Genomic DNA, 27,451 nt, shown 5'->3' with positions numbered 1-27,451 from the left:
GTAGGAAGTCAATTTTCTCATTACGTTATTTAAGGACACACTGCACAACAATGCTGAAATAAGCCAAGCTTTTGACCCAAATCTCGTTGGGAATCATCTTGCTGGTGCAAAAATTTTATGCCTCTCAAATCTCCAACCAAGAACTCAGACCGGCAGAAAGCCTGGAGAACTATTGGCTCAAGACCACTTTAAAAACAATGTCTGTCTCCTAAGAAGCAAAATATAATGAAATAAGAGATTTTAAAATTACATCTTGATGTTTTCATTATTGTAAACATGTATATTTTGTTTTGCTGGTAAGATTAATAAAACTAATTTTGCAATAAGATATTTTAAATGACATTTAAAAGGCAAAACATCAGAGAAATAAATGTTCAAAATGGCCTATAAGGATACATCAAAAGAAATTGAGAAAAGAAAAGATTAAGCCATAAATATAGAAAAAGGGTTAAATACAATTAGTGAAAAGGTGCCACCCAAAAAATGTGATACCAAGTCAAAATCCAATATAAAACAAATATTGAACAGTGTTAAATAGTTAAAAAATACATTCAGCATCAGTTGCACATATTTCAGCTTATATTCAGATTGCAAAGCTTCCAGCAGCTCAGGCTGTAAAAACTAAAAGCGACCTCTGCAGATATTTTGAATGATGATCAAATACAGCAGAGTTATGAAAAGAGGAGGATCGTTAGGCAAACAGATACAAAGAACCCACAGAGCAGAGCAATCCAGCAGGAAGGAGACAACAGCTGTGGGTTCAGACACTTGAATTAAGCGCAGCGTTATCCTCATAATACCAGATACCTGGAGGCCAAAGCTGTATTGTGATGGATACTTTTTCATTTTCCAGTTGGGGGCAGTGCTCTCCATGATGATTTAGAACTAGTTTGTGTGTCTAATTGAAGAAAAACATTGGCTGGGGCCCATGAATCACTGATGAGGTATGTTTGATGTCACTGCTGCTGGTGCAGGTTCAACATCTGAACTCAGGAGTCCTGTTGTACCTTTTTTAAACCTGCAGTTTAACCACAGTCAGTTTAATGGAGCCCTGTTTTACAGAAACTGGCCGCAGTTGAGTCATAGGTGCAGCAGGGGCCGCTCATGAGAGTCAAGAGGATTGTGGCTCTAAAGAGCCCATTTAAACTTGCCTCAAGCCACAAAACAGTTTCTTTAAATGCCAAATTTATACAATTTGACAAATTGAAATAGCATGAGACTGGGAACTGTCAGCTGGCAAATTCCCAGCCTTAATGACTAAACGGCAGGGAGACCCTGGGTTGACCAGTGTTGTGTAATGTAGATCCATAGAAGTGAACAAATTCAGATTTAAATTGATAGCAAATTCATAAAGTTTCCAACATGTTAAAATTTCAGTGATCCAGTTTATTTAAACATTAAAAAAAATAATTACACAAAAATAAAACAAAGACCCAACTTAATCAAACAAAAGGAAAACAAGCATGGTGAGCGATGCCACACTGGTTTCTGTTCCGAACCATCTTGATGTAGCCTTCTTCTCCAAACTGTACACCCCAGCTACAAATGAAGCAGTTGCTGTCATGAAACTCAAAATTAAAGGAAACAAAGAGACCCAGCCCATCAACCAGTGACTCAGAACAACCTGTTTTTGACGAGCCAGTAGTCCTGTCCTTTCTCTCTGCCGTAACCCACAACCAGCGCGCCATGGTTCACTTTCTGGGTGCACGTGTTGTCCATGTACACGCCTGTTGGTTACAGGAGGGCAAATATAGGAACTCACTAAGATTCAATCTGTGCATCATTTTAATAAAGTAACCAACCACGATGGTAGAAGTGAAACTGTGGCCTGGAAGCATCAACTGCAACAGCGATGGGCCCCACAATAGCCACTGCCTCCTTCAGTGCAAACTCATCCCCCCTTGGTAAGCAGTAATACCCTGAGCAGTTAGCAGCCCGATACAGTGGGTTGTACTTGCACTGATTATGCTGAAAAAAAATTGAGTTAGTAGACTCTTTAACATGAGTAACTTCTAGGTTTAATCACAGTCTACCTGCAAGTGGAAGCTTGACTCACCTTTCCGATATAGGGGTAAGCATCTTCAGAAGCAATGCCTTGGTTATCAACAACATACTTGAAGGCACGTGCTATTAAGCCACCATTGCACCCCCGGTTGCCATAATCTGTGGTGCAGTCAATCAGGTTTTGAGTGCTGAGAGATCTCAAAATGCCTGTAGACTTTTTAAGTTGCCCCTCAAGAGCTCCAGCCGCACTGAAAGCCCAACAAGCGCCACAAGAACCCTAAAAGAAAGGTTACTCGTGACATGATTAAAAATGTAGAGGTTTCCTGTTACATGTGTGGATATTTGAGGGGACGAGCTAGGACCTCACCTGTGTTTTGACTGGAGTTACCAGGCCTTTATCCCTCCAGTCCACTGAAGCTGGTAGAGAAGCATTGACTTTTATGAAGCTCGCAGCAACCATGTCCAGGTCAGATGGTACCCTAGTGCCCGTGAGAGTGCCAGTGATCTCCACGGGGGTCTGCAAGCGTGGAGAAATTACACACCATCCACCATCATGTGATGTAAAGTTTGAGGAGAATGCTCACCATGTCTCCGAGGTGGTTGATTGCCAGTTCGTAAGTGTGCAAATTCAGCGAGGCTTCCAGGTTGTGAAGATTAATCAGTTTCAAGTTCATTTCCCAAATCAGTCTGCGTCCCAACTCCTCAATCTGGAACATAAATGTTACACCAAATCTTCTGTGGCATATATGTGCACAGTAACTAAGCCAGAGTTCAGACATCCAAACAGCTTGATGTTAATGAAACACAAGGTGGGTTCTTGTTCTAAAAATCAAGCTTAAACAGACCTATATGCTTAAACCGAACCCAGCTAAACACTTATATAGATGAAGACATGAAACATTCCTGTTAAAGTTACAGGATTCAGCACCTTGGTATTTTTTTCCCTTTGTTTTACCTGATGAGAATATACTTTCTTATGCGTTTTCTTCCATAGCTCCCAGTGTCGATCTGTTTGCGAACTGATATCGGCCACTGCAAATCCACACAAGACTGTGAAAAGCAGGCTCTGAAACATTTTCAGAATCTGGGAAAAGAAGAAGACGGTTTCCAACCACAGTGTGACAAAGCAAACAGCCTGCAGTGTGGCTCCTGCTCTTAAGTGGACAGCAGCAGAGTTTACAGGTGGTATCAATTTACATTTAGTCAGCTGAAGTATGTTAGCACTGAGAGGAGGTGTCTTATGAGCCATCCACATAAATTATATGCAGCTCAGATTATTTGACAAACTGGAAAAAACCCATCAAACCTGCATTCACTGATTTACTCAGGTACTTGGTAAAAAGCAGTGAATGCCTGCCATGTCCATCCCTTCATGGCCACAGTGCACTAGTGTTGAAAAATACTCCAGTAAAAGTTAAAGTAGTGATTCAACTTTTTCACTGAAGTGAAAGTGAAAAAGTATTGGCTCTAAAATGTACTGAAAATAAGAAGTAGTTCATTGGAGGAGATTTTTACTAGCTATTTTTGTACAAGCTTACTGAACATATGCTATATTAATGTATTAATCTAACAATAAAATAATATCAGGAACTAAAATCAGTTGTAATGGCTCAGTGTGGGGAAGAGAATCACAACTCACTTTTTACTGAGAACTTCAGTAAATTTTCTTTACAGTACAGGCTGTGATCAGCTGACCAGCTGCTCTTTGCAGATTTACACACCTGAATTCAACCAGATGTGAGCAGATGTTTCATGAGTTGTCCTGGCTGATGCCCGTTCTCTACACTGACTGTACACCGTTTATGCTGTCTGTATATTGTGCACCAGCCACGTACTGATTTAAAAGCATGAGGACTTACATCTAAGCTTCACATTTCCAGTTTAAAAGATAACACCGAGCAGTCCTTATTTGTTTAAAAGATGTAGGGAGTAAAAGCAATAAGTTTTCAGGAAAAAAAATAGTCAAGCAAAGTTCAGATACCCCAAAATTCTACTTTAGCACTACTTCTACTCCCACCTCTGATTAAAACTGATCAGTTGACAAAATCTTTATTGTTCTTGAGTGTAAATTTGTGCTTAGAAATGTACAAATAAGTGAATGTGCATAAAGTATTTTTACATGGCACAAAATGTTATGAATCTTTCAATTTTTTCACTGTTTCACTTGTCGTTGTCACTATTATTAAATCTGTGAGGTTTAACATGCAGAAAGAAAAGTAAATAAATACATAGAGTACAATGTAGAAACAACACTACTGAATGAGAGCTGAAGTATTTCAGTCTCAGACATGTGTGAGTATGTAGTCAGACATTTAAAGTACAGTGATATTGTTTTTTTTTATCAGCTGAAAAGTTATTTCAGTTGGTTAGACTTTCAGCATCTTTTGCGCTGATATGAAATAAAACACAGTGACACTGACTGGTCTTTAATAATAATTTAAATAAACTAAGTTGACTTAGTGGGCCATATTTTCACACTGTAGGGTAGACTGGAAAGCTGGCGATGCCGCAGAGATTATTCTTGTTCCGGGCAAGCCGAATGTAGCCTCCTTCTCCCCATGCAGTTCCCCAGCTGAAAAGACAAAAACATTCACATCCAGGTTCAAAATATCTGAAATATTTTACAGGTTAACAATCGGAGGTACGTTTACCTATTTTTCACCAGCCAGTAGTCTTGTCCTGCATCTGTGCCATAGCCCACGAGCAAGACAGCATGATTGATCAGCTTTGGGTTGCAGCTTGGTACGTTGTATAAACCTAATAAATGCAGGTGCGTAAGTTAAAAAAATACATAAGGTAAAAAATCTGTGGTACAGCTGGTCAGTGGGCTACTCATGCTAAGGGCGTCCCAAGGGCTGACAAACCTAAAATTATAGCAGCGGTAATGTGCAAACTTTGCAATGAAAGTAGGAGAAGTATGACCTCCCTAAGGGGGCTCCACCAGTTTCAAGTGAATGAATGCATGACTCTGTTTAAGCCACTTAACGAAAATCAAGAGGAGTTATCCCTCTGGGATTGAAGCCTTTTGTGTGGAGCAGAGACCAGCGAATAAAAAGTAAAATTCACTAGAATCTCCTACACCGTGAAGCTTTTAGCCTCCTTACCTCCACTGTACATATGAAAAGATTCCAGCATGGCATTCACGGCCACGGAGATCGGCCCCACTGATGCCAAAACTTTCTGCAGCATCTTCTCATCTCCTTCTGGAAGGACGCTGAATTTGGAACAGTAGCCAGCCCGTCCCTGGACAGAATAGCGGCACTTACCATTCTGCAAAGAGAAATGAGACATTTATGAAAAGACAGAACTACTGTCAGTCTTTCTGTGTTTGTCCACCCTCTTTCCTACAGTTCTCTTTGTGCGTGTAGAGGATGACCTTGTGTTCGTAGGGATAAAAGCTCTCCGAGTCAACACCTCCGTTGCGAATGACGTAGCTGTAGGCTTTCGTGATGTAGCCTCCTCTGCAACCCAGGTTTCCGTCCTGGGTGCTGCAATCCACCAAGTTCTGCGGACTCAGGGAAACAAGTGTACCAGTGCGCTTCTTCAGCTGGCCCTCAAGAGCTCCCAAAGAGCTGAAGGCCCAGCATGACCCACACAAACCCTTAGAAAATAAAAACAGTACAAAGTGTCACTTTTGTCACGGGATCGCGTTAATGATTTTCCTTTTCTTACAACACCCGATCTCACCTGGTTTCTGACAGGACCCACCAGGCCCTCTTTCCTCCAGTCCACATTCGCAGGTAACGGTGAGTCACTCACGTCCTTAAAAGTGCCATTTGTGAAATTAACGGTCTCCTCCAGCTTCAAGCCGTTCAGCTTCTCATTGATCTCCTCGGCTGTCTTGGGGGCAAAGAAATGGCAGCGGTAAATAAAATGAAAACACCATTAAATATTACCTCTGCACAACAGCATTGTTTTCACTTGACACCAAATGTATAAACACAGCACCGATCTCGGGTTGCGAATGTGTTTAAAACCCATCATCGACTGAAAAGCAAGCTGAAGCATTGAAACAGCTCCACTCAGTCAATTCATTCTGTTCCCATCCACTGTGAAATTTGCACTTGGCATTAACAAATCTCTAATGGAGATGCTGGCTGTGTGTTTGCCCTCCTTGCCCTTCCCACTATCACCTCTGTCTTTGACGAAGAGCATAAAATACAAAAGGTGAACGGTCCAGCTGTAGCAGATATGGCTCTGTGTCATTTTATCTTTCACAGCAGCTTTAAAAACAGAATCTTTCTCCTTACATGTGAGTGTATTTCAGCTGCCTCACATTATTCACCCAGGCAACTGCAGCACTCTGTCCTCTGACAGCGGGCCAAAAGCTTGCGTGTGTCCCAAACATTTCTGCCAGTTTCCTGCAGAGAGCCAACACGCCACGCCCATCCAGGCTTTACCGCTCGGGCTTCCTGGATTTTTAATCAAAAATAAAACCCCTCTAACTTAGAATACAATTCCTTTCTTGTTTCTGCACTTGTTTTTTAATATTAACAATCCATTCATTCATTTAAAATATTATCCATGCAGGAACAAGAAATCAACACTGTGACACTGACATGTTGCTCTAATATTTTAAGGTTTTTGCAATGTGCAAAACATTTGATGAAATCCTTTTTCTTGAGATCCTTTTATTTAAAATACAAAGTCCACATAAAATCCAAGGTTATCAGACATTTGCACATAAGCAAAGTATTTCATTTAATAGTTTATACAAGTCCAACCTGAACCAGAACGGCACAGAACCAACCAGTTTGCAACCCTGCAGCTATGCTGTTATTCTGTATTCTGTTATATATTTCCAGCATTACATAAGGGTCCTTATGTACATAAAAATAAGCATCTTGATTGTCCAGGCTGGGCCAGCCCATACTGGATTAAATTAATCTGATTGTATGAAGGGAGATTAGAGCCGCTCTATAGGTTAGGGTTTAAATTAAGCCCGCGGGGATGCAGTTTTATCCGCAGATTAACAGTGGTGGTCATTCACGTCCATCTTGCACCAGCAAAAGATCAATGTGCATGAATGCACTTGAGGTTCTGATGGCAAACATATGGTTATGTTTACACGGTGTTAAAATGTTTGTATCCACCAGAGGTCTCTCAGATACGCTCCTGTGAGTGATCGCTCCAGTCTGGCGCTGCAATTCGTGCTGTTCAGTTTAACAGAATTGCTAAATGTTTTCAGTTTGGTTGATTTTTCTTCTTGTTGTCAAAATTTCTGCCATCATCAGCATAACTATACAATGATTTGGGAGTGTGATTTGTGTAATAGTTACATATTGGTTAATACATGAGTGAGACAGACGAGCAGGGAGAGAGAGAGAGACACCAATCCCGTCTGTGTAGGGATTTTCGACTTTATACAACTCGATATGTGGCTCAAAGTGTGGCTGCCAAGGCCATAATAGTCATAATATAGACTGGAGGCAACTCAACCCCTTAATATTAAAACATATTTTAAAAACTTGATATTCAAATATGTTCAAAATGTGCCCCTCAATATACTGAGATTAAAATATAACCCAGAGATTTTCCTGTGCAGGGAAATACAGGGAAAAAAATCTTAATAATAACTAGACAAATTACTGTTATTATTCTGACTGATTCCAGCTGTACAGCACAAGTTTGTTGTAGTGGTTTTGCCACTAAATGCTGCAAACTGAGTGTAGACACTGCAGGGTATGCAAACCACTGCAGATCAGACTCGGACTGAGAAGGACCAGTAAGATCAGACTAAGATGGATGGTTTTTGTCTGGATGAGAAGACAAATGATGACAATGAAGTTTCTGAATGTTGTTTACAGTCACTGTATGAAACCAGCTGTGGTTAAAGTCAGCAGTTACTACCACAATCGTATGAGCGCCTATTCTGTAGTAGATCTCACTTCTACTTTACATAGAATTCATGGTAATGCCAAACCAAGCCCACTGATCCTGCAATTGTTTGTCCCTCTTCTGTCTTCTACTGTTGCTACAGCTTTTTTCAGCACTCAGATATTTTTCCTGTGGTCACTCCAGACTGCAGATAGTTTTAGATAATTTAATGCAATTATATCCATGAGCCTTGTAGCTGTTTTAATGTTGCTAATGAACGACTGCACAATAACAGATTGTTATCTAGATTTAGAAAGTTTAGACATCCTGTCTTCTCAGCAGCAGCATCCTACCATGTCAGCCAGGTGGTTCAGTCCCAGCGTGAAGCTGTGCTTCCCTGCCGAGGCTTCCTGATTGTGTCTCAACACCAAGTGCACGTTCTTCTCCCATACTGCCCTCCTGAAGTCGATCTCGGTCTGAAACACAAATCCACGCTGTCTCATTCAAACCTTGCCAGAATATGTGGTAACAAAGACAAAATGTCTGTTTAAGTCCTACCTGATTATCATAAACTTTTCCATGTTTGGTTTTCCACTCTTCCCACAATTTGTTCACAGCGGGCGAAGAACAGGCGGGGACCACGAAGGCCAAAAGCAACACGGCACACAAAGTGTGCATACTGAAAAGGAAGGGGAAAAAAGAAAAGCAGATGTAATCCTTGTGTAATCAGCTAATCACTTCAGTGGTTCAGTTCAGTTCAGTTTATTTTTATTTCAAACATATAGATTCACCAACATTTCATAATATCATTCCATGCAGTTGTTTGAAAAGGAGTAGGCAGAAGTATATACTTATTTAGCCCTACCCCGTTCAGTTTACATCTTAATCATTTCCTCATGATCTAAATTTGAACAACAAAAACTTATGCAATGCCTTCAACTTAGGCAACTTGGATTGCATTTTGAAATTTCAGTATCTAACTTTCTGTGATTTGGTGTGCACCTGAGGTTACTTTTGGTCTAAAACTATGTTAAATTCAAACATGATAATGTTTAGGAATAATGCAGTAAAAGTATTTTCCTTTAAACTGAAAGATGTGAAAAGTCGGAGCTCTGAGAAGATCTCGGCTCAGGGTTACAAAACTCTACAAGAGAGTCACAGTATAAACAGTGCGGGAATGTATACAACTCAAACACAGAATGATAAACTCCAGGTTTCTGTCACCACTGAGCCTGAAAATGGTCACGCAAGCATAGTAACCCTTTCATGCATGAATTATGACAACCTCAATCAGGATTTTTTTTCTTAAGTATTTTTATACATCTTTAGGCATGAAAAGATGAATAAAAATCCTGATTGAGGTTGTCATAATTCATGCATGAAAGGGTGAGATAACAATAATTACAATGAAACATGTCATGCATCTATAGTAGCATTAAACGACCAGTGGGTGGCAGGGTATGGAGTGACACATCAGTGTCCAATGTAGTGCTTTATGTGCAAGTATACCATCAACACTGACACAAATACAAGAAAACAGCCTTTGAATAGCTGTCCACTGTAGTGACCACTATGCGTGAAAGGGTTAAGCATGATTAGCATTCAGTGCACAAAACCACAACACTGCATTTTCAATGAAACACAGTCTGCAAACAAAAGCAGAAGAGCCTGTAAACATGATTCTAATCTACAGAGCAGACTTCTGAAGATTACTTCATCACAAAACAGAGAAGTTCAGGCCGTAATCTCTTACTGTAATCTCCCAGCTTCTTGCTCAGTAAATCTTTTCCGACACCATATGATTGTTCGCTTACATCCATAACCTTAAACAAGCCATTAATTTAACAAGACGTGTAAAAAGAAAAGAGTCGCACTCACCTTGTTGCAGAATGACTTCGCCCAGGAAGACAAGTTCACCCGGTTTGAGCACGCTTAGATCTTCACGCCTTAAAAGAGGAAGTTTTATTTCCTGATGCGAGCTTTTATGCATCTGCTCACTGCCTCGTCATGTGAATCTAGTTTACGACCAGCTGCAACCACACAAACTAGGCTTCCCGTATGAGAGTTGCACATGGTGAAAGTTAAATGATGAAAATACCCCTGCGTGTGGAGGGAAATACGTGCGAAATGAAAACGTTTCAGAATAAACTGATAGAAATGAAACTGATTTTGTAGTTCAGGGAGATTTTTTATAATTAATCATGACTTTGAATCATATTTTGACGTACTCTAGCTGTTAGCTGAAATGAGAAAAGGGCACATGAGCTTAATTTATTATTCTGCCACAACCAAAAGCAAAATCCAGATTTACTGCCTAATGATGCTAATTTAAATCGAATTACACAGGGTCAGAGCGAGTCTGTTTTGAAAGCTGCAGTTTAATCATCAGGGCTCTTTGCCTTCAAACATGCTGTGGATTTGTAGAAAACTAAAAGAGGCGTATTAAAAAATGCTCTCTTTCTTTCTGGATTCTTGTTCTGAACGTCGAGCCAGAACTCTTGATCATTCTTGTTCAAATGTTTTTCTTTTATTCTTGAATTTGACGTGAACTTCCTCGCGTCTTGTTTTTGTATACAAGTGGAAACAACCACCGGATGCACCATGATCCAGTCATTCAATCTGATGTGGTCTGTGCTGTATCTGTGCGGGTCTCCAAAAAGTATACTGGTCCTTTCAGTGCAGAGGAGTAGCTTCTCTACTCTGACATGCAGCAGGCATTCATCTAAAATGTGACTGTTTCTAACAATTACTGGGATACAAAAGAGAGAAGAGTTGTAAGACTGCCACAAATAACCGCAAGAAGATGACAGTAGTTGCCTATGCAAGACACTTTGCAACCCACCCAACCTGAGCTTCTCCATTTCAGGCTGCTTATGCTTCTTCTGTGAGGTGATCCTGTTGCTGCCTTTGCTGTCTTTTGAATTTCCAGAAGCCATACAAGCAAAAGTAAATTACTGAAGCTGGAATAACTGTCCCATACACTTTGAGCTTTAGTTGGGTATATAAACTTTCGGTTAGTTAGGTGAGAATCACAAATATCCTCTTTGCTGCACATTCAGATTGTTGTGTTTTAATCCAAAGGTGATCACAGATCACACCCTTCATACACCGTAGGGATGAACCACTGAAAACAGCCCATAATATGTACACTGTATATGTAGATATGTTCTTGAAATGTGATATATGCTTCTGTTTACAACAGACTGCGGAGCCCGTCAATGTTATAACATAGCTGACAGGAACACATGGCAAAATGAAGCCGGCCAATAATTGCACAGTGCTTTCCTACTCTGAGCAGCCAAAATGCTTCTTTCACCCAGTCACACCCACATTCATCCATTCATTTTTTTCTATGCCTAACCACCTTGTTTAAGATTCATACACACACTTTTATACAGGCATCAAGGGCAGCCCAGGGTACAACATCGAGCACGCTTCGACATATAGAAGAGAAGAGCCAAGGATCAAACCTTCAGATTAGTAGAAGACTCTGCCTCTTTCTGCCTCCTGAGCCACAAACACATTTAGTCCATATTACATCTTGAACAACACATTATAGATATGCTTTTCATGGTTCTCGGGTCTAAGGTGTCCACTGCCTAAGAGGCATTTTAAGTGCATTTTCAGAGATGCAAAAAGGGTCAATGTGAGACCACAATTTAAAACAAACAAAAAAAGGAAAAAAATCCAAATAGAATTTTTTTTTATATGTTAGTGTGTTTTGCTTATTTTTGTGCATTGACCGATTAAAGTGTTATTAGCAGATGCGAGCTGATGCTGTTGATGATTATACAATTGTTGGTAAATAAATAGCGTGCCACAAAATCCTCTTAAGAAGACAAACAGATCAGAATGTAAAGAACAGATGTGTGTGCTGATCATCATCGACTGCAACGTGAATAAGTGGATAGTAAACCAAGAGAAGAGGGATTAGTGGTTGGGAGACTGTGGCTATATACCGTCTTCGCTCTCATTTTGAACGTGTTGTCCTGTCAGCTTTCTGTACAATACTGTAAAAACCCAAAGGCTTGGCAGCGGTCTGCACAGCGGAGAGCTGCAATGACGAAACTATATGAAGAGAACTGGACAGAAGGACATTATGCAACGTGGAGATCTGAGGTGGCCTTTGCTATTTTTGGTCTCCATCTCTGATCCGGCCTCTTCCTGAATGCCCGGTTGGACAGAGATTTGCTGATGAATGCAGGTTCCTTAAGGTAGCAGATGGTAAGTTCCTGACTCAGCACAAGCTCTTCTTCGTTGGTGATTGTGCATGTTTTGCATCATTACATCTCACAATCATGCAGCTGAGCGGAGAGGGAATTCAACCCCCGACTCAACCACCTGATCGTTTTGTTGGCTTTCGCTGAATCCGGCGGGAGTGCTTTCAAATTTCAGCAAGTTCTTTGTAAAGTACAATTAAGAGTGAGGGCAGCGTAGGTGGCTGTTAGCAACTAAAACTCAAAATGCAGAAAATCATTTACACCTGTTATGTTTTCCCAGTTTACAGTCGATTAAAGGAGATTTATTCAGTTACAGAAGGGAAAGGAAAACAGTCGAATCATCTTGCCTCTTTAGCAAGTTTAAATCAGGGAACATGTTATAGCCCGCCTGTAATAGTTAACACCAAATAATGATAATAATTTTGAATCTGCTTCTCTGGCTGCTCGGGAACCTGTGTCACTTCTCATTTTCTGTCTAGCCACTCCTAAACAATGCAGAACAGCTTGTTATGTAATTGAACGGACGTTGGATCACGGTAAATGGGATCATTGAAAAACAGGATTTTTATAATTATAGTGAGACTATAATTAGTTTATTAAATCTAACCATGCAAGTGTTGATTAGTCTTAATTATTGGTTCAATAAATGCATTTAGCTGCTTAAAGTCTCCGCAGAGCTTTTTCTGTGTTGGACATGAAACAGTTGTTTACTGTGATGATGATATTGCTACACTAGTTCTTCGTACTTTCATGCTTGGTCCCAAAATTTAGCTTCTACCACGCTTATAAACAGACAAAATGACTCTCTTGCTCCAGATCACACTAAACACTTCTCTAACCCTACACGGGTTACTTTAAAAAAACTACTTATATACCCCCTGGGATAATTATTAGAGGTCAAGTAATAAATAAAATAAATGAATTAGGAAACACTTAATGTGGGAAATTGATCAATGAAACATTCAAGACTAAAATCTTTACTGACATACAAGCAAGCAATGTATGTAAATAAAAACACAGACCTTTGACTTTGGATTCAAAGTCTCACCAAAAATCAAAAATAAAATTCAACTAGTTCCTTCATTTTTTTCAAAAAACTGGCCAACATAAACATAAAAGGCAGTAAAAGATAAAAAGTTACAGAGTTTCTTCTGGATTTTAAGCTGTAATATCACGAGACGTTCTGAACTAAGTCAAATACAAGAAAAAAAAAAACATTAAAACTTAAATTTTACTCTTAGATTTTAATTGGAATTTAAGGAAAATGAAAACCTCGGTTAACTATTGCCACCACGGTAAGTAACATCTAGCTGCTGCCTCACAGAAACAACATTGTGCCTCATGGCTTTAGCTCCACATGTGAGAAAAAAAATAATCCTTGTGTTCGAAGCAGCACGCAAACATCAGTCCACTGTATGAATGAATGGGAAATTACATGAATGGGCACCTTATTCATAATTTTGCAGCCTGCTTTCTTTGAAAGGTCTGCTTTTACCGCTTTACGTTAACATACAAAATTGTCTCCAGTTGTCAAGACAACAACTTAAAACACAAAGCTCAAGGTTGCAGTTTAGTAACAGCAGCAGTTACAGTCTTGCTTGTTACAATAAACCTGATTTTCTAAGAGTGGCCTTACAAGGTTTGGTTGATTTGCTGAGTTTTTAGTCAAACTTGCATTAAATTTTAATACTAAGCTGTACATTTACATTTCCCCCCTGCTAGAATGATATAGTGTGATATAGGGAACAGCTGTGGGCAAACTGAGTCTGATGTGGAAAAGAAAGCATGGTCATTACACCATCTCATGGACCTTGACCAATCAACTGTTAGAAATCCCACCTTTCCTAATGTCCCTCCCTTTTCAGGAGTCTTACATTAGTTTTAAACTGGATGAACAGCCACAGTGTTACAACCACAGAGGAACTTGTGGTTAATGTCTTAATCAAACTTTTAAGAAGCCTCTGATGGGGCAAAAGAGTTAAAAAGATATTCCTTTATTTCCAAGTGTGAGTGCTGAAATTCATCCCCATCTGGTGTTACACATAAATCTCTGCATTTGGCTGACCTGTGCCTGCCTCCCGTCATCCAGTGCACTGTGTTGGATGGAGTCCAGGAGCTAGTGCATATAATCCCCCAGCATGCACCAAGCGCCCGCGCGTCCGCAGCCAGGTTGTTGTTGCCATGAGGACAGCGGAGCAACAGGAGGACTGAGCAACAGCATCGCGCTTCCCTCAGAGTTTCAGTTTGAGGAACGGGAGCATGAAGCTTTTTTTTTTGGTGATGTGTTTGATTGCTCCGGGAAGTTTCCTGGTACATTTGGATTGGATTTTTGATCAGCAGTGATGTAAGGAGGAACTGAAAGACTGGCACATCTACTTTGGGTTTTTTTTGGTTCTGTTTTCTTCTATTAGTATAAAAGTAGAACAATATAAAACAGAACAATAAAAAAAGAACAAAGAGCACGAGAAAAGTCATTTGCATGTAAAAATGGAGCTATTACAATGACGAACCCATCAGTCTGAAGAGAAGGTGAGTTGGCTGCTTGATTTTCCTTTGATTTCTTTACAAACTACTGCAACTCCCTTTTTTGCACCACCATCCTGAGTCTTTGAAACTGCCAAGGCACACCTGTAAACTATTCTCACTCTCAAGCATGCGCCCTCCCAGAGGAATTCAGGAGGAGTACTCCTCCGTGATTCAATGCCACCGGGAGCTGCCGTCACCACCAGCAATCAGACTCCGCTCCCAAGATCCATGCAGAGACCTGTGCTGATGTAAAATTACCTGAAAAGTAGATGCATGCACTCCACTGTAGTGTGTTTATTTGGATGTATCATGTGGAAAATGACTGAGGCAATTCTAAGAAAGCAAAGGTGACATGGGTAAAATCGGGATCACAATCAGCAGGAATGTGAAAATCAATGCGGCAAATGAACCTTTTTAGCTCCAGCACGTACAAGTACTTTCTTATCTGCAGCCACTTTTGTGAGAGATGTCACAAACGTAATGGACATCGTCTTTGTTTCACGCCATCTCTTCTCTTACATGTGCCACGCTCTGTGCAGCTCAGCACAACAACGTGTGAGCCGAGCTGCCAAAACAGAGGGTGGCTTCACACTTGAAGGTGTTGCTTTTTTATCTCTCTCTCTTTCTCATGCTCTTGGGAATCCAAACAGCACATTTCAGCAAGTCGCACATTTTCTGATGAGCTGCAACGTTCGTCGTTTTTACCGGCGTGCAACCCAAGTTTAACAGGAATACATCTGTTTACATGTTTACATGTTCAACCACAGAGCCACTATTATGTGTTTACTGGCAACACATTAAGACACTACCTTGGCAGTACTTATGCACCAAGCCTGTGGACAGTGTTTCCTCTAGGCACTGAAATGCTTTTGCTTTTTCCGCCACCTACTGGCCATTGTGGCAAAGTAAAATAAAAATACATAAAACGAGCTTATGATGATTTGAGATTGAAAAAATGTTAGTAGCTGTAATAGGCGTCCTTCCAGTCATGCATGTCTCTGTTATGTGATCACAGTTCTAGGAATAATAAGATCATGACCTTTGTTTTCCATAACTACTGGCACTATGTTTGCTACTGTCTTCAATTATGTAATGTCTGATTGACAACCTTTGCACAGCAGACTATTGTATTTTCTGTGTTTTGTGAAAGCTTGACGAGACTTTCTGTTACAAACATCTTAAAGAAAATTATAAATGATCTGAATTATTTGTGATCCATAATTCAGTGGCTCTGAACTTTACTAAACCTTTGCCAAAAAAAATTAAAAAGACACTGATGTAAAGTACAGCCACCTTCTAATCAGCTTTCACCAGTCCTTCTTTACAGTCTTTGTAAATAATTAACGTTAAATGGGTTCCATCATTTGTAGAAACTGAAGAATGTGCACAATAATAATAATTTAAAAATCTAAAATATTCATTGTAATACTGGCCAGGGAATATGCACTACTCATACATTACAATCTTGCCCAGAGAGGCATGTAACCGAGGAACCACAGATAACTCTCGTATGTGATGCCTCATGTGGTGCCGGTTTACTCTTTCTCCCTCTATCCGCAGAAATCAAACAAAAACAGTGAGCGTGCAATCTGCTATTGTTTTTCTGGGTCTAATTTATTCAGAGTAGAGCTTTGAAGCTGAAATAAAATTATCCACAGGACTGCAGCCTCTTAGAGGAGAGGTGCACCGTGCTTTTGCACGAGCAACCTGGAAGGGGCAATTCAGGTCAGCCTGATGCAACTTTTGTCTGGTAACACTCAACAGATAAAGGAGAAGCGGTGAAGCGATAATCTCATACAGAGATGGATTCTGTTGAATGAACTGTAATATCGGTTCACAGAGAAGTTAAAATCTTAATTTAATATCTTTATTTTGTCGTTGGTTGTTTACATTCGAGGGGAATGTGTTTCATAAACTAACCCACAGTGTGGAGGTTTGTCCCTGAGCTTTGAGAACTGTAACAAAATAATGAGCTCAAATTTTCAACTCCCAGCCTCCCTCAGTGAATCGCTCAGGTGTCAAGGTTTCAGACGGATCATTTTGGAGAGTACTTCAGATGTGAATCTGGCCTAAATGTCACATCAATGAGGATAAAGGAGAAAAATGATGAAACTGATGAATGAAAGGTATTATATGAGCTGAAATTATTAACACTTCAAGTCAGTCAAAAGCACATTTCTCAATATTTGTAGGTCTACAAATAAAGGAAACTCTATCAGAACACCTGAGGTCCTGTAAGGTATTTTTTTTTTAAATCTTGTGTGAGATAAATGACAAAATATCACCTTACGAGGCTTCAGGGGTACGAGCTGTTTCCATATACACCTCCTGTTTGTCAAGAGCAAAAGGATCACATTATTAACTAGTGGGTTTAGTTATGATTGAACAAACTCCTGCCACGTGTAATAAATTGTTATTTTTCTATATACATTAAAGGTCTTTGTTTAATGTTATTATGGCTTGGATTTAAAAATATAAATCTTTTTTTTCACATTCATCTTTTTTGGCTTATCTAGTCAAAATGCATGATCATGCAGGAGAGATCATTTTTCCCATAGAAGACCACAAATCGTATTAATTGTGTTCTCTTCATATTTGGGTGTGTGTGTGTGTGGGGGGGGGGGGGGGGGGGGGGGGGGAGACGGTGGTGGTGTCTAAAACGCTTAGACAAGCAAATTAATAAATAGAAAGAAAAAAAGGCGTATGTATCGTGCCAAGTGCTTGGCAACCATATTGCCACATAACTGAGGATAAGTGGCTTCTTTCAGCATCGTGACTGAATCAAATAGTCACATTTGCTGTTTATCCTAATTAGAGCCATTTAGTGAATCTTCAAGAGAGGGAGCTGGAATGGAGATGAGCAGAGAAAGAGCTGAATACCAAGTTTTATTTAAAAAAAAAAAAACCCCACACACACAAACAACAAAAACACAAAAACTGTTGGAGCCCGCCTGACACTATACTTAATGTTGTGTAGGAACAACATTGAATCTTTTAGCCATGGAATTATGAGAGTGGGGAAGCTTTGTCTCCTTCCACTGAAGTGAGGCACTTTAATACTTTCCTTGTTGGTGTAAATTCTTCAGGCACATAGATCTCAAAGGGCCTCGGGAGTTTTAGAGAGTAAATCAAAGAATGAGGATCAAATGAACATCTGCCACATTCATCGCTTGTGTTAAACAGGTTTTTGTAAATTAAAGTGTATTATATGTAGAGTTTAAACAGATTTAAAGTCAGACTGGCATTAGATAAAGTTAATTTAACCCCATCAAGGGATCTCTGCCACCATCCATCTGACAAGTTGACACCCAATTCCTCTTTGCTCTATTCCTAACTGGCAGTGGTGATACAAAAATAATCATTTACGAGTAAAAAAATGTATACAGAAAGACCCGTGACTCCTTTCACCTGTGATTCACTTTATCTATCCCCTCACTCGTGCACACAGGTCACCAGATGTTCGAGAGGAGCGCCGTCCACCAACGGCTGTGCTGGGGAGCTCTCTACCTGTTGGCAGCAGGGGTGGCACTGACATCTGAGACGCGTTGGCTGTGTCCGCCATCCTGCCACTGTAATGCTACGGTGCTGGAAGTGAACTGCTCTGGTGGCCAACTTACCAGAGTTCCTGATGGTCTCTCACAGGAAGCCAGGCTGCTAAACTTAACCCACAACACACTTAAGACTTTGGTGCGTCAGCAGTTCCACACGCTGACACAGCTGTCGGACTTGGATTTAAGTGACAATCTTTTGGTAATAATTGAAGTGGAAGCCTTTCTTGGCTTGCAGAGTCTGAGAACTCTGCGCCTTTGTCGCAATCACCTGAAGATTATCCCAGTGGGAGCGTTTGCTGGCTTAACAAACCTCCAGTTACTGGACGTAAGCAGCAATCAGCTTCTTGTTTTCCTTGACTTTGCTTTCAGTGAATTAAACGCCCTGCGGTTCATGAAAGCTGCAGATAATGACTTGGTTTATGTCTCTCATCAAGCTTTTACAGGACTAATCAGTCTGCAGGAGCTGCACCTTGATGGCTGCAACCTTACTGCTATGCCAATGGAGGCGCTCACACAACTTAGCGTGCTGAGAAGCCTTAGTTTTCACCGACTGGGCCTCACTACGCTGCCAAACTACTCTTTCCGCCACCTAGTCCACCTAAAGGAACTTGTCATTTCTCATTGCCCCTGGCTGGAGAGTCTGTCAGGGAACAGTCTCTTTGGCTTAAACCTCACATCACTAACCATTAAACATGGCAACCTAAGTGCCTTCCCCTACATCCCCTTACATCACCTTGTATATCTCGTATACCTTGACCTTTCTTTTAACCCCATCACCTACATTCATGCAAACCTTCTCGGAGACTTGCTCCGGCTCCAAGAGTTACATCTTGTTGGGGGATCGCTGCTTAGGATTGAAATCGGAGCATTCAGGGGTTTGGCCCACTTCAGATTGCTGAATGCATCCAGAAACCGTCTTACCACACTTGAGGTTGGAGCTTTTTATTCAGTGGACATCCTAAGAACTCTGGGGCTTGATAACAACCCACTGGCATGTGACTGCCGTTTGCTTTGGGTGGTGCAAAGGCGACTATACATGGACTTTGGTGAAAGTCCGCCAACTTGCATTACCTCAGTCCAGCTGCAGGGCTGGAATTTTCTGGATTTCCCTGAGGCTGAGCTGCCGGATTTGCTTACCTGTCGGCCACCTCGAATTCTTAACCGCAAAGTTCAGGTGATGAAAGTAGATCAGGGACACACAGTGGTGTTTCACTGCAGTGCCGAAGGTGACCCTCTGCCATCTGTCAGATGGCTAAACCCACAGTTAAGATCTTTATCACCCATCGGCAGAGTACGAGCTCTGTCCAATGGCTCGCTGGAGGTTCGCTACGCTCAGCCTCAAGATAGTGGCAAGTATCTCTGCGTGGCATCAAACGCAGCGGGAAATGACAGCCTGCCCGTTAGCCTTCATGTCCAAACCTTTCCATCATCTTCTAAGAAACCATTTCGACTTAAAGGTTGGTCTGCCTTTCCATCTGCTGCTCCAGGTGTGAACGGAAATCAGAAACTCCATTTTGATGTAAAGACGCTACTGATAGCAGCAACCATAGGGTTTCTCTCATTTTTCAGCTCTGTGAGTGTTTGTTTCATTTTCATGTTCTTCTGGAGTAAGGGCAAAGGTCAGATAAAACACACAGCTACAATCGCGTATGTGCCACGAAGCGCCATGTCGAGCAGTAATGGAGGGACAAGCAGCTATATGGAAACGGGGAGGTTTACCATGAAACTGTTATGAGTCAATAAGCAAAGAATATATTCACCTGATATTAGTAGGTATCAGTGAATAAACTGCAAGATGCTTCAATTTATTTGTTTTTTGCTTAAATCTGATAATAGTGAGCATGTTATCTTAATTAATAATATTTTAAATTGCATTTAAGAAATGTGACCTGACAAACCATGATCATGTTTATCTTGCAACACAAAAAATAAGGAAATAAGGATAAAATAAATTAAAGAGTAAACTTAAAATAACAATTACATTGGACTTCAGGTGGACTATTTGGACTGATGAGATCTGGACAATCTAACAATAGCGGTATTAACCTTATATTAAGGTTAATGTGCAGGTTATTGTGCAGCTTCTTTTCTGTAGCATGTTAATTTTTCTTGATTAATTTCTGCACTGTTTATTATTGAATAAATGTGTGAAATGCAAGTTGGTTGTTTTTTTAAATTTTGCTATCCAAGAACTTAGAAAAATTAAAGTGATTATGCTTTCACAAATTTGGTGTACTTACTTAAAAATTTGCATCACTACAGCATCCAATGAGGAGCAGCACACACAGCACTTGGTTTAATGTGTCTATATGTGAACTGCAAGGTTTAAAAAAAAATCTCCATAAGCAGTTTTGTACCTACATTGTGGGCAAGTATACCGTAATACTTATCTTACCTTCACCGGTGAGTGGAGCTGGCTGCATTAACTGACAACTAAAACGGTAAGGGGTGGGTATAACAATAAACAAATATAATAAATAAATGCCTAATAAATAAATGACTTTAACAGTAGACAGAGACTGCTGAGTAGTGCAGTCATTATCGTGCTATAGCTAAAATTACAGAGTTGCCATGACAACGCATACGTTTCTCGGTGCAAAAGAAGACCTCGCGGTTTCATGAAACAGTTATTCAACTTTTGAATAAAATATTTCCTAATAGAAGCTTCGCATTAACTATGTAACTGATTATATTTTCCTATGTCAAGCCAAACGACTAAAATAAACTTTTAGTCCGCCCGCTCGCCCGGAAGTAGATCAACAGTCCCGGATATGGTTGCTTGCTAAATAAGAGCTAGCGGACAGTTGTACATTTCATTTGTCAGTGTTTATCGCCTCTTATAAGAAAAATTATAAAGTATCCCTTGAATTTAAAAGGGTCTAAAAATATGGGCACCTACATACAATTAAGCAAATATACTGAGTAACGACGAGCTCAAAGAGGTTCTCGCAAAACGATCTATATCTTTTAGCGTAACATAACGAGCTAAGTAGCTTAGCATCGAATTAGCATAGTTTGAAACCACAATCATGAGCCTCGCAGTTGGCCGCGAACCCAGAAAGACTGCGGGAAACCGTATGTCCAAACTACTGGATGCTGAAGAAGAGGATGAGTTCTACAAGACCACTTACGGAGGCTTCAACGATGTGAGTAACCAAACTGATAAACAGAGCGCGATACAGAGTTAGCATTAGCTGGCTCCAGTGTTAATGACTAGAGCCTAGAAAAAACAAAGTTTATTGTCCTGCGCGCAATACCTGAAATACCGCGGCTCGATTTTGGGGAAATTGCTTCATGCCTATTTGCTGCCCGACAATGAAGCCCGCAGCCAACTCACTTATTTATATTATTTACACATTAGTATAACGGAAGAATTTAGTTTCTGCCAGGCTACTGACCATGCACTCGTACAGGAGACATCTCTCACTATTTTGAGACTGACATGACTGGGAGTGGGTCTCACTGATATAAATCAGACTCTCACAGCATTACACGATCCAGACCTTTTAGACAAGCCAGCACATCTTCACACGTTTATTTTAATATTAAATCCTAATGAGAGTATCATATATGGCAGGGCTGCTGCATTATACTTCAGTACTTTTAAAGAGTTTGTCAGGAAACTCTTAACTAAAGGGTTATGTGCATGTAAACAGAAATTTTAAAAGCTATTCTAGTTTTATCATGTTTCTGCTAGGGCAGATCAATTAAATTTATTTATTTATTTTTATTAATTTGTTGGGGTTTATTGGATCTTGTATCATAAATTTAGTAGTGCATTGCTGAAAGCACTTACTTCCTCTCTACTAGGCTGAGGCTGTGGTTCAAAAGTTGATTAACTCTCACTGGTAATTGGGGAGTCGTGTTTGATTGTGATTTTTAACAGTAACCATTCCTGCCATCATTTCCGTAGTAATGTTGAAAAACAATCTCATCAGATTTTGGATTTTGACAAGAGAGAAAACTGAGTGTGAAAGCGAAGCTGTCGATTTTACCAGTCGATCTGTGTTCCTACCCTCGCTATGACCACGAGCTGTGGGCAAGAACGAGATTGCAAATGCAAGCGTCAGAAATCAGTTTCCTCCAAATGGTGTCTGGGCTCAGCTTTACAGAAAGAGTGAGGAGCTCAGTGATTTGAGTATAGCGTCTACTTTACATATCAGAAGGAGCTGGTTGGGGTGGGTCAAGAATTGGATTATGATCCATCATAGGGGAGGTGTTTTGAGTGTGTATTAGCAGGAGGTAGCCCTGGAGCAGACTCAGTAGAGGGAGGTCTGGGGCTTCTCTACTTAGACTGCTGTGCCTATGACCTGGACCTGGATTAGCAGCACAAAATGAAAAGATAGATGGAGAAAGCTCTTCATTAGGCTGGGGTTCTCAGATCTGAGAGTACAGTTTTGGAACTATAAGAGAAATGAGGTGAATTAAAAGGACACATCTAAAAATGAGTGCGTCTTGCCACTGTTCATTCGAAATGGTGACCTTGACTTAGTTTAGAGCTGGCCTTACAATTTTAGTTTGAACACCAGCTGTAAACAGAGCCTAGATGATGCCAGCTTTTCCCGCTTCACGCTTGAAGAGAGAAGAAAGTTGTGTGATATTGTTTGTCAGAACATTTGATGCTGTAGCAATCTCACACGTTATGGTTTGCTTTTGAAGATGCTAATTTGTTTCCTCAATTTACAGTGTGGCTAATTTTCTTCAAACAGCTGCTGGTTCAGGGGTCACCTTGTGTAGGGGGATTTGGCAGCGGCAGCTCTGGCAGTTCTGACAAGAGTGGCTTCATAAAAAAATCACAAACAGATCCTGAGATGCCTCAGTCATCTCTGCTGGGACTTTGATAAAGCACTGTGAACGTGCCTGTGTTTGCACACGCTTCCTTTATCTCTGCAGTTTTCAGGGATATTTTTGTCTTGTGCTGCTTTCTAAATCTTTACTGTTGTTGGATGTTGGGTTTCAAAATGACCCACATTTATTTTAATAAATTTGAAAATTCACATTGTTAGTGCACATAATGCATTTGTGTTATTTTATTTATCTTTGCACCTGGTTTGGGCTTAAGGCTGCTTGTTTGAGTTTTGCTTGAGTTTTGTGATGTAGCTTTGACAATGAGGGAAAACATCTTTATTAAAAATAAATAATCTGTTTACTACTAAATCTCTTAATGGCATGTGACTTTGCATACATTGCTACACACTTGCCAGATACAAATGTGTAAGATTTTAATCAATAGGCCTGAAAACTACACTTAGAAAAAATGCAGAGGAAATTTGGTGTTTGGTGTGTTTGCTGGTATTTCTCGGATTACTTGCAGATGGTTTGTTCTGTTGTTCTTTTCCTGATTTTATTTATTGCTCCATTTGTTTGTCGTTCAGGAATCGGGAGATGATGAGTATCACGGAGAACATTCAGACACAGAGGACGAGGTTGACAGTGACTTCGACATCGATGAGGGTGACGAGCCGGACAGTGACCAGGAGGAGGACGCACCTCGGAGGAAAAGTCGGGTTGTCACCAAAGCTTACAAGGTACTGCAGGACCAATCAAACTTTGAGCGAAGCTGAATTTAATTGCCCTAATACCTTGTGTCATCATGTATCACTTTGCAGCAGACTTGAAAAATAAAGATGGAAACTATTTGTTTTTCCCTTTAAAAAAAAAAAAAGAAAAGAAAAGGAAAAGGAAAAGTATTATTTACCACCTTTTTTTAATCCCTGTGTTGTCCTTCAGCCCCACATGGGTACAGTTGCACACGTGTGCTCCTTATCCCTCAGGTGAACAAGCTTTTTAGCAACTAATGGCCAAGTCGGACCACTAATGACCCCCATTATATTTTACACAGAAATACTCTTTTAAGTGGCTCTGTTTCTGTTTGTGCCTGTTACACCTATGCTGTTTCCTTTATCTGTGCCAGATATTCTAACATATAATTAATGATGTTTTATATTTTTATGGTAAAAGGAGTTAAGCCTCTTATCTCTGTCAGTTTCGCTGTTTTCCACATCATATTGGCATTAAGTATCTGCCTCAAGCATTCTGCAGCAGTGAATCGGAGTACTCAGTGAGATTAGAAAAGTGGTATCTAAATACTAGTTAAAAAATAAACAATACATTATCCTTGGCTCACAGATGGGCCAAATCCTTTAAAAATCTATGAAGAGCTGAAGGACAAAATTATTGTAGGAAAGATTTTTGATTTAAAAATATCATACTGACACATATAAATGACCTCAGTCGGTCAACTGAAGGTTAAAACTGCTCTGCAGCTCCACAGAAGCCACTGGTTGTCAAATGACATGTATTAACATATGTTAAAAACAAACTGATTTAAAAAAAAATCCTTTAACATAACAGTTTTCATTGTTTTTAATATTAATATATTTTTTATTTCCTGGCATGAACATTTTTAATGTGTGGTTATAGCATAACATTTAATGTTTTTCATCTTCTTCCTCAAACTGAATGTCAGTGAAACAGATGCGAATTGAAAATGCTCTCTGTCTTTGTTTAATCCAAGGAACCAATAAAGGTGCCAAAACCCAAACCTAAAAGAACAGAGGAGCAGAAGAAGACGGAGAAAACTAAAGTGGAGCCAAAAAGGAGGATTCCACAAGAATTCCAAGATTTTGCAGAGAGTAAGATTTCTCTAAACCTCCTACTAATGCTTCCATAGTGTTTTCCTTTTATTTGAAAAGAAGGATGCATAAACCTCCCAGTCGTGTGCGTTTAGTGAATGCATCATAATATTGTGGGAAAGTTACAAAATGTTTAAAAAAGTTTTATTCAGATGGTTTATTCTTCTTTTTTTTTTAACACTGCATTTCTTAATTCTTGTGCAGCTCGGAAGTCTGTCCGACAGTCCACCAGTGAACATACACGAAAGACGAATCTACGCTTACAAGAACGGCAGGACGCCCCGCGAAGGCGACGAGGCGCTCATCGTGACCGACCCCTCACCCAGGAAGAGCTGCTGGCTGAGGCGAAAATAACAGCCGAGATCAACATTCGATCACTTGGTGAGGACATGTTGGAGAGTTACTCTTTAAATATCTGCACAAACTTTGGGTAATTCAGGACTCTTGGTTATCTTTCCTGTTATGCAAAGAGAGAACCAATGTCGGGATTAGTGTGTCTTTGCAGAAACATAGAAAACAGAAATGATACCAGACAGAAAGCATCCTGTTAAGCACTCCAGGATGTGCGAGTACTGAGTATCACGTTGCCAGTTATGTAAGCTGAACATTATAATTATCTATTAATCAGGATTGCAAGTGGCCGTGATTGTAATGTAAATCAGTATAGTTCCACCAATAATTTACCTAAAGCTGTTTGTGCGGTATAACAAAACACATCAGTGTTGCTGATTTTTACTTCACGTCTGCAGAAAACTACGAACGTCTGGAGGCAGACAAGAAGAAACAAGTCCACAAGAAGCGGCGTTTTGAAGGACCAACCATCCGTTACCATTCAGTCCTTATGCCCCTCGTCTCAAACCCAGTCCTTAAAGAAGAAAATGTTGATGTTGAGGGGTACGTAGAAACTCGATGCTACCTGGTTTTTCTTTTGATTCTGTTTTGGAGTAATCTGCTGCTTAAACATTGACCGAACGGGGTCAGTTGGGTATTTTCTGTCGTTCTTTTCATATAAAAAGGGCAAACACAACAGTTTGATAATAAATGGCTTCACCTAACCACTAACTATGAGTGAAAAAAAAAGTTTTTGTATTATAATTCGTATTCTCTGAAAAATGGCCAAAAATCATAAATTCTGCCAGGACATGTAGACTTATGAGCACAACTGTCTGATATTTATGTTTAAAAACATATATTCTTGGTTTTGTCATATTCCCATTTTCCTAAAGGTTGGACCAGGACGTTCCCCAGACTGCACCGCAGAATCCCACCACACCTTCCCAGCAGTCTGCCGGAGGCCTGTGCTCCCGCACTTATATAACATTCAGTGACGACGAAGCGTTTGAGGTTGCCTTCCCGCCAAGCTCCCAGACGAGTCCTCAGGTGCCCATCCAGGAGGTTTGTCCTGTTACCCACAAGGCCGCGCTGTACCGAGACCCAGTCACAGATATACCTTACGCTAACGCACGAGCCTTCCGCATCATTCGGGAAGCATACCGCAAATACGTGGCCGCTCATGGATTTCCGAACACTTCAGGAGGGTCGACGGTACTTGACTCTTCAGCAGCGAAGGGCGCCCGGCAGAAAATGGTTATGAAACAGAGTGCGGCTGCTACATAGATTAGTTTCAAAAAGATGGTAAAGGATTGGTTTCTGTTTGAAATTCTCAGTGAAATGATCGAAAACACTGTTTTTATTTCTGTCCTTACAGCTCACGAGGAGTCTGGTGGAAAAAACTGACATTTTGGGTTTGAGCTGTCACTGAGCTACTAAAAGGAAAAAAAACAAACAGTAGTAGAACCAAAACAGCTGCCGCATGGCCTTAAAATGTAAAAAGTCTTATTTGTGAAGTCTGTGTGGAAATCAGCTGAAAAAGGCGTGCATCTGCACAGTGGCAGCTGTGATTGTTCTTTTTATTTAGTTTGTTTGTTTTAGATTTATGTTTTTTACTTATTTTTCTTTTTGTGTTTGCAAATATTCTCATCAAAAAATAAATTTTGGGAACTTGTAATAATTGAGAGTTAAACGAGTTCTGCTTTATAATGAAAAATGGGACATCTGCACAGCGGGAACCACAGGAAAAACTGGGAAAATAAGCCCATCATCATCATAAAATCGTCTTTGTTTTCACCAGCCTAAAATCCATTTAATCTGTCATGCCCTTCTTAATTTACAGTGTAGTATTTGTTTGTTTTTTAATTTTTTTTTATTTTTGAGTGATAGAAGGCAAAGAACTAAATGTCATGTTTTGGTTTTTAATTTTCAGTCCAGCACCGTAACTAAAAAAACATCAGACTGCTTTGGAAAATCTGGGCCCTGGAGTTTAATTAATTGTCTGCGTCTGACAAATCACTGAGACACTTTTAATTGATCAAAGCTTTAAATCTTCCCTCCTGTTATACATTTTAATTTTTAACACAGACGCAAGCATAAGATATTCTCTTTTATGGGTGAGAGCAAGGCAGTTTCTTCCACATTTATCTCCTGGTTCTTTCTTAATGTGTAGTCTGATAGTTTAAATTTTATTTTATTTCCTCTATCTGCCTCTGTGCAGACAGGGCTGTCTCATTGAGCATTCAGAGTATATTCAAGTTCATCGTGAGGCTGTTATAAAATGTTTTTTTTCTCCTCTCTGAATTGTTAATGGCAGAAAATTGCTTGAGCTTCAGTCTCGAACAATACTGCTTTGCTGATCCCTTTG

General features: G+C 40.1%; 4 protein-coding genes across 4 annotated transcripts; 2 read left to right on the top strand and 2 right to left on the bottom strand.

The window, feature by feature from the left end:
* Positions 1 to 1,442: 1,442 nt before the first annotated feature.
* On the bottom strand, positions 1,443 to 3,079 carry LOC135932978 (cathepsin S-like). Its single transcript, XM_065470789.1, has 7 exons — positions 2,960 to 3,079; positions 2,589 to 2,711; positions 2,372 to 2,521; positions 2,057 to 2,281; positions 1,803 to 1,968; positions 1,625 to 1,727; positions 1,443 to 1,539 (listed from the first exon to the last, which is right to left on the bottom strand). The coding sequence occupies exons 1-7, from the start codon at positions 3,077 to 3,079 to the stop codon at positions 1,443 to 1,445; spliced, it is 984 nt and encodes a 327-aa protein (XP_065326861.1).
* Positions 3,080 to 4,067: 988 nt separating this feature from the next.
* On the bottom strand, positions 4,068 to 9,764 carry LOC135932977 (procathepsin L-like). Its single transcript, XM_065470788.1, has 8 exons — positions 9,700 to 9,764; positions 8,380 to 8,500; positions 8,175 to 8,297; positions 5,692 to 5,844; positions 5,381 to 5,605; positions 5,109 to 5,274; positions 4,656 to 4,761; positions 4,068 to 4,576 (listed from the first exon to the last, which is right to left on the bottom strand). Exons 2-8 carry the CDS (start codon positions 8,497 to 8,499, stop codon positions 4,477 to 4,479), a joined length of 993 nt encoding a protein of 330 aa, XP_065326860.1. The 5' UTR covers position 8,500; positions 9,700 to 9,764; the 3' UTR covers positions 4,068 to 4,476.
* A 4,473-nt stretch (positions 9,765 to 14,237) lies between these two features.
* On the top strand, positions 14,238 to 19,873 carry LOC135933815 (leucine-rich repeat and immunoglobulin-like domain-containing nogo receptor-interacting protein 1). The gene is made up of 2 exons (XM_065472013.1): positions 14,238 to 14,570; positions 18,016 to 19,873. The coding sequence occupies exon 2, from the start codon at positions 18,024 to 18,026 to the stop codon at positions 19,851 to 19,853; it is 1,830 nt and encodes a 609-aa protein (XP_065328085.1). The 5' UTR covers positions 14,238 to 14,570; positions 18,016 to 18,023; the 3' UTR covers positions 19,854 to 19,873.
* A 1,042-nt stretch (positions 19,874 to 20,915) lies between these two features.
* Positions 20,916 to 26,946, top strand: vps72a (vacuolar protein sorting 72 homolog a). Its single transcript, XM_065470787.1, has 6 exons — positions 20,916 to 21,264; positions 23,494 to 23,646; positions 24,636 to 24,753; positions 24,958 to 25,134; positions 25,503 to 25,647; positions 25,980 to 26,946. The coding sequence occupies exons 1-6, from the start codon at positions 21,148 to 21,150 to the stop codon at positions 26,368 to 26,370; spliced, it is 1,101 nt and encodes a 366-aa protein (XP_065326859.1). The 5' UTR covers positions 20,916 to 21,147; the 3' UTR covers positions 26,371 to 26,946.
* The last annotated feature ends 505 nt before the right edge of the window (positions 26,947 to 27,451 follow it).

This window comes from Pelmatolapia mariae, linkage group LG22 (assembly GCF_036321145.2).
Source record: "Pelmatolapia mariae isolate MD_Pm_ZW linkage group LG22, Pm_UMD_F_2, whole genome shotgun sequence".
NCBI lineage: Eukaryota > Metazoa > Chordata > Actinopteri > Cichliformes > Cichlidae > Pelmatolapia > Pelmatolapia mariae.
Note: the sequence above shows the minus strand (reverse complement) of the source record. Positions and strands in the feature narration are given on the sequence as shown.

What these genes read in the sequence shown, in the direction of transcription:
- LOC135932978 (XM_065470789.1), bottom strand. Translation starts at nt 3,079, where the DNA reads ATGTTTCAGAGCCTGCTTTTCACAGTCTTGTGTGGATTTGCAGTGGCC. An exon ending in AGAAAGTATATTCTCATCAG is followed by an intron (nt 2,712 to 2,959) that starts GTAAAACAAAGG and finishes TTTATGTTCCAG; the next exon opens with ATTGAGGAGTTGGGACGCAG. An exon ending in GTTTCACTTCTACCATCGTG is followed by an intron (nt 1,728 to 1,802) that starts GTTGGTTACTTT and finishes TGTAACCAACAG; the next exon opens with GCGTGTACATGGACAACACG.
- LOC135932977 (XM_065470788.1), bottom strand. Translation starts at nt 8,499, where the DNA reads ATGCACACTTTGTGTGCCGTGTTGCTTTTGGCCTTCGTGGTCCCCGCC. An exon ending in GAAAAGTTTATGATAATCAG is followed by an intron (nt 8,298 to 8,379) that starts GTAGGACTTAAA and finishes TTTGTGTTTCAG; the next exon opens with ACCGAGATCGACTTCAGGAG. An exon ending in TGAACCACCTGGCTGACATG is followed by an intron (nt 5,845 to 8,174) that starts GTAGGATGCTGC and finishes TTTGCCCCCAAG; the next exon opens with ACAGCCGAGGAGATCAATGA.
- LOC135933815 (XM_065472013.1), top strand. Translation starts at nt 18,024, where the DNA reads ATGTTCGAGAGGAGCGCCGTCCACCAACGGCTGTGCTGGGGAGCTCTC.
- vps72a (XM_065470787.1), top strand. Translation starts at nt 21,148, where the DNA reads ATGAGCCTCGCAGTTGGCCGCGAACCCAGAAAGACTGCGGGAAACCGT. An exon ending in CTTACGGAGGCTTCAACGAT is followed by an intron (nt 21,265 to 23,493) that starts GTGAGTAACCAA and finishes TTTGTCGTTCAG; the next exon opens with GAATCGGGAGATGATGAGTA. An exon ending in GATCAACATTCGATCACTTG is followed by an intron (nt 25,135 to 25,502) that starts GTGAGGACATGT and finishes TCACGTCTGCAG; the next exon opens with AAAACTACGAACGTCTGGAG.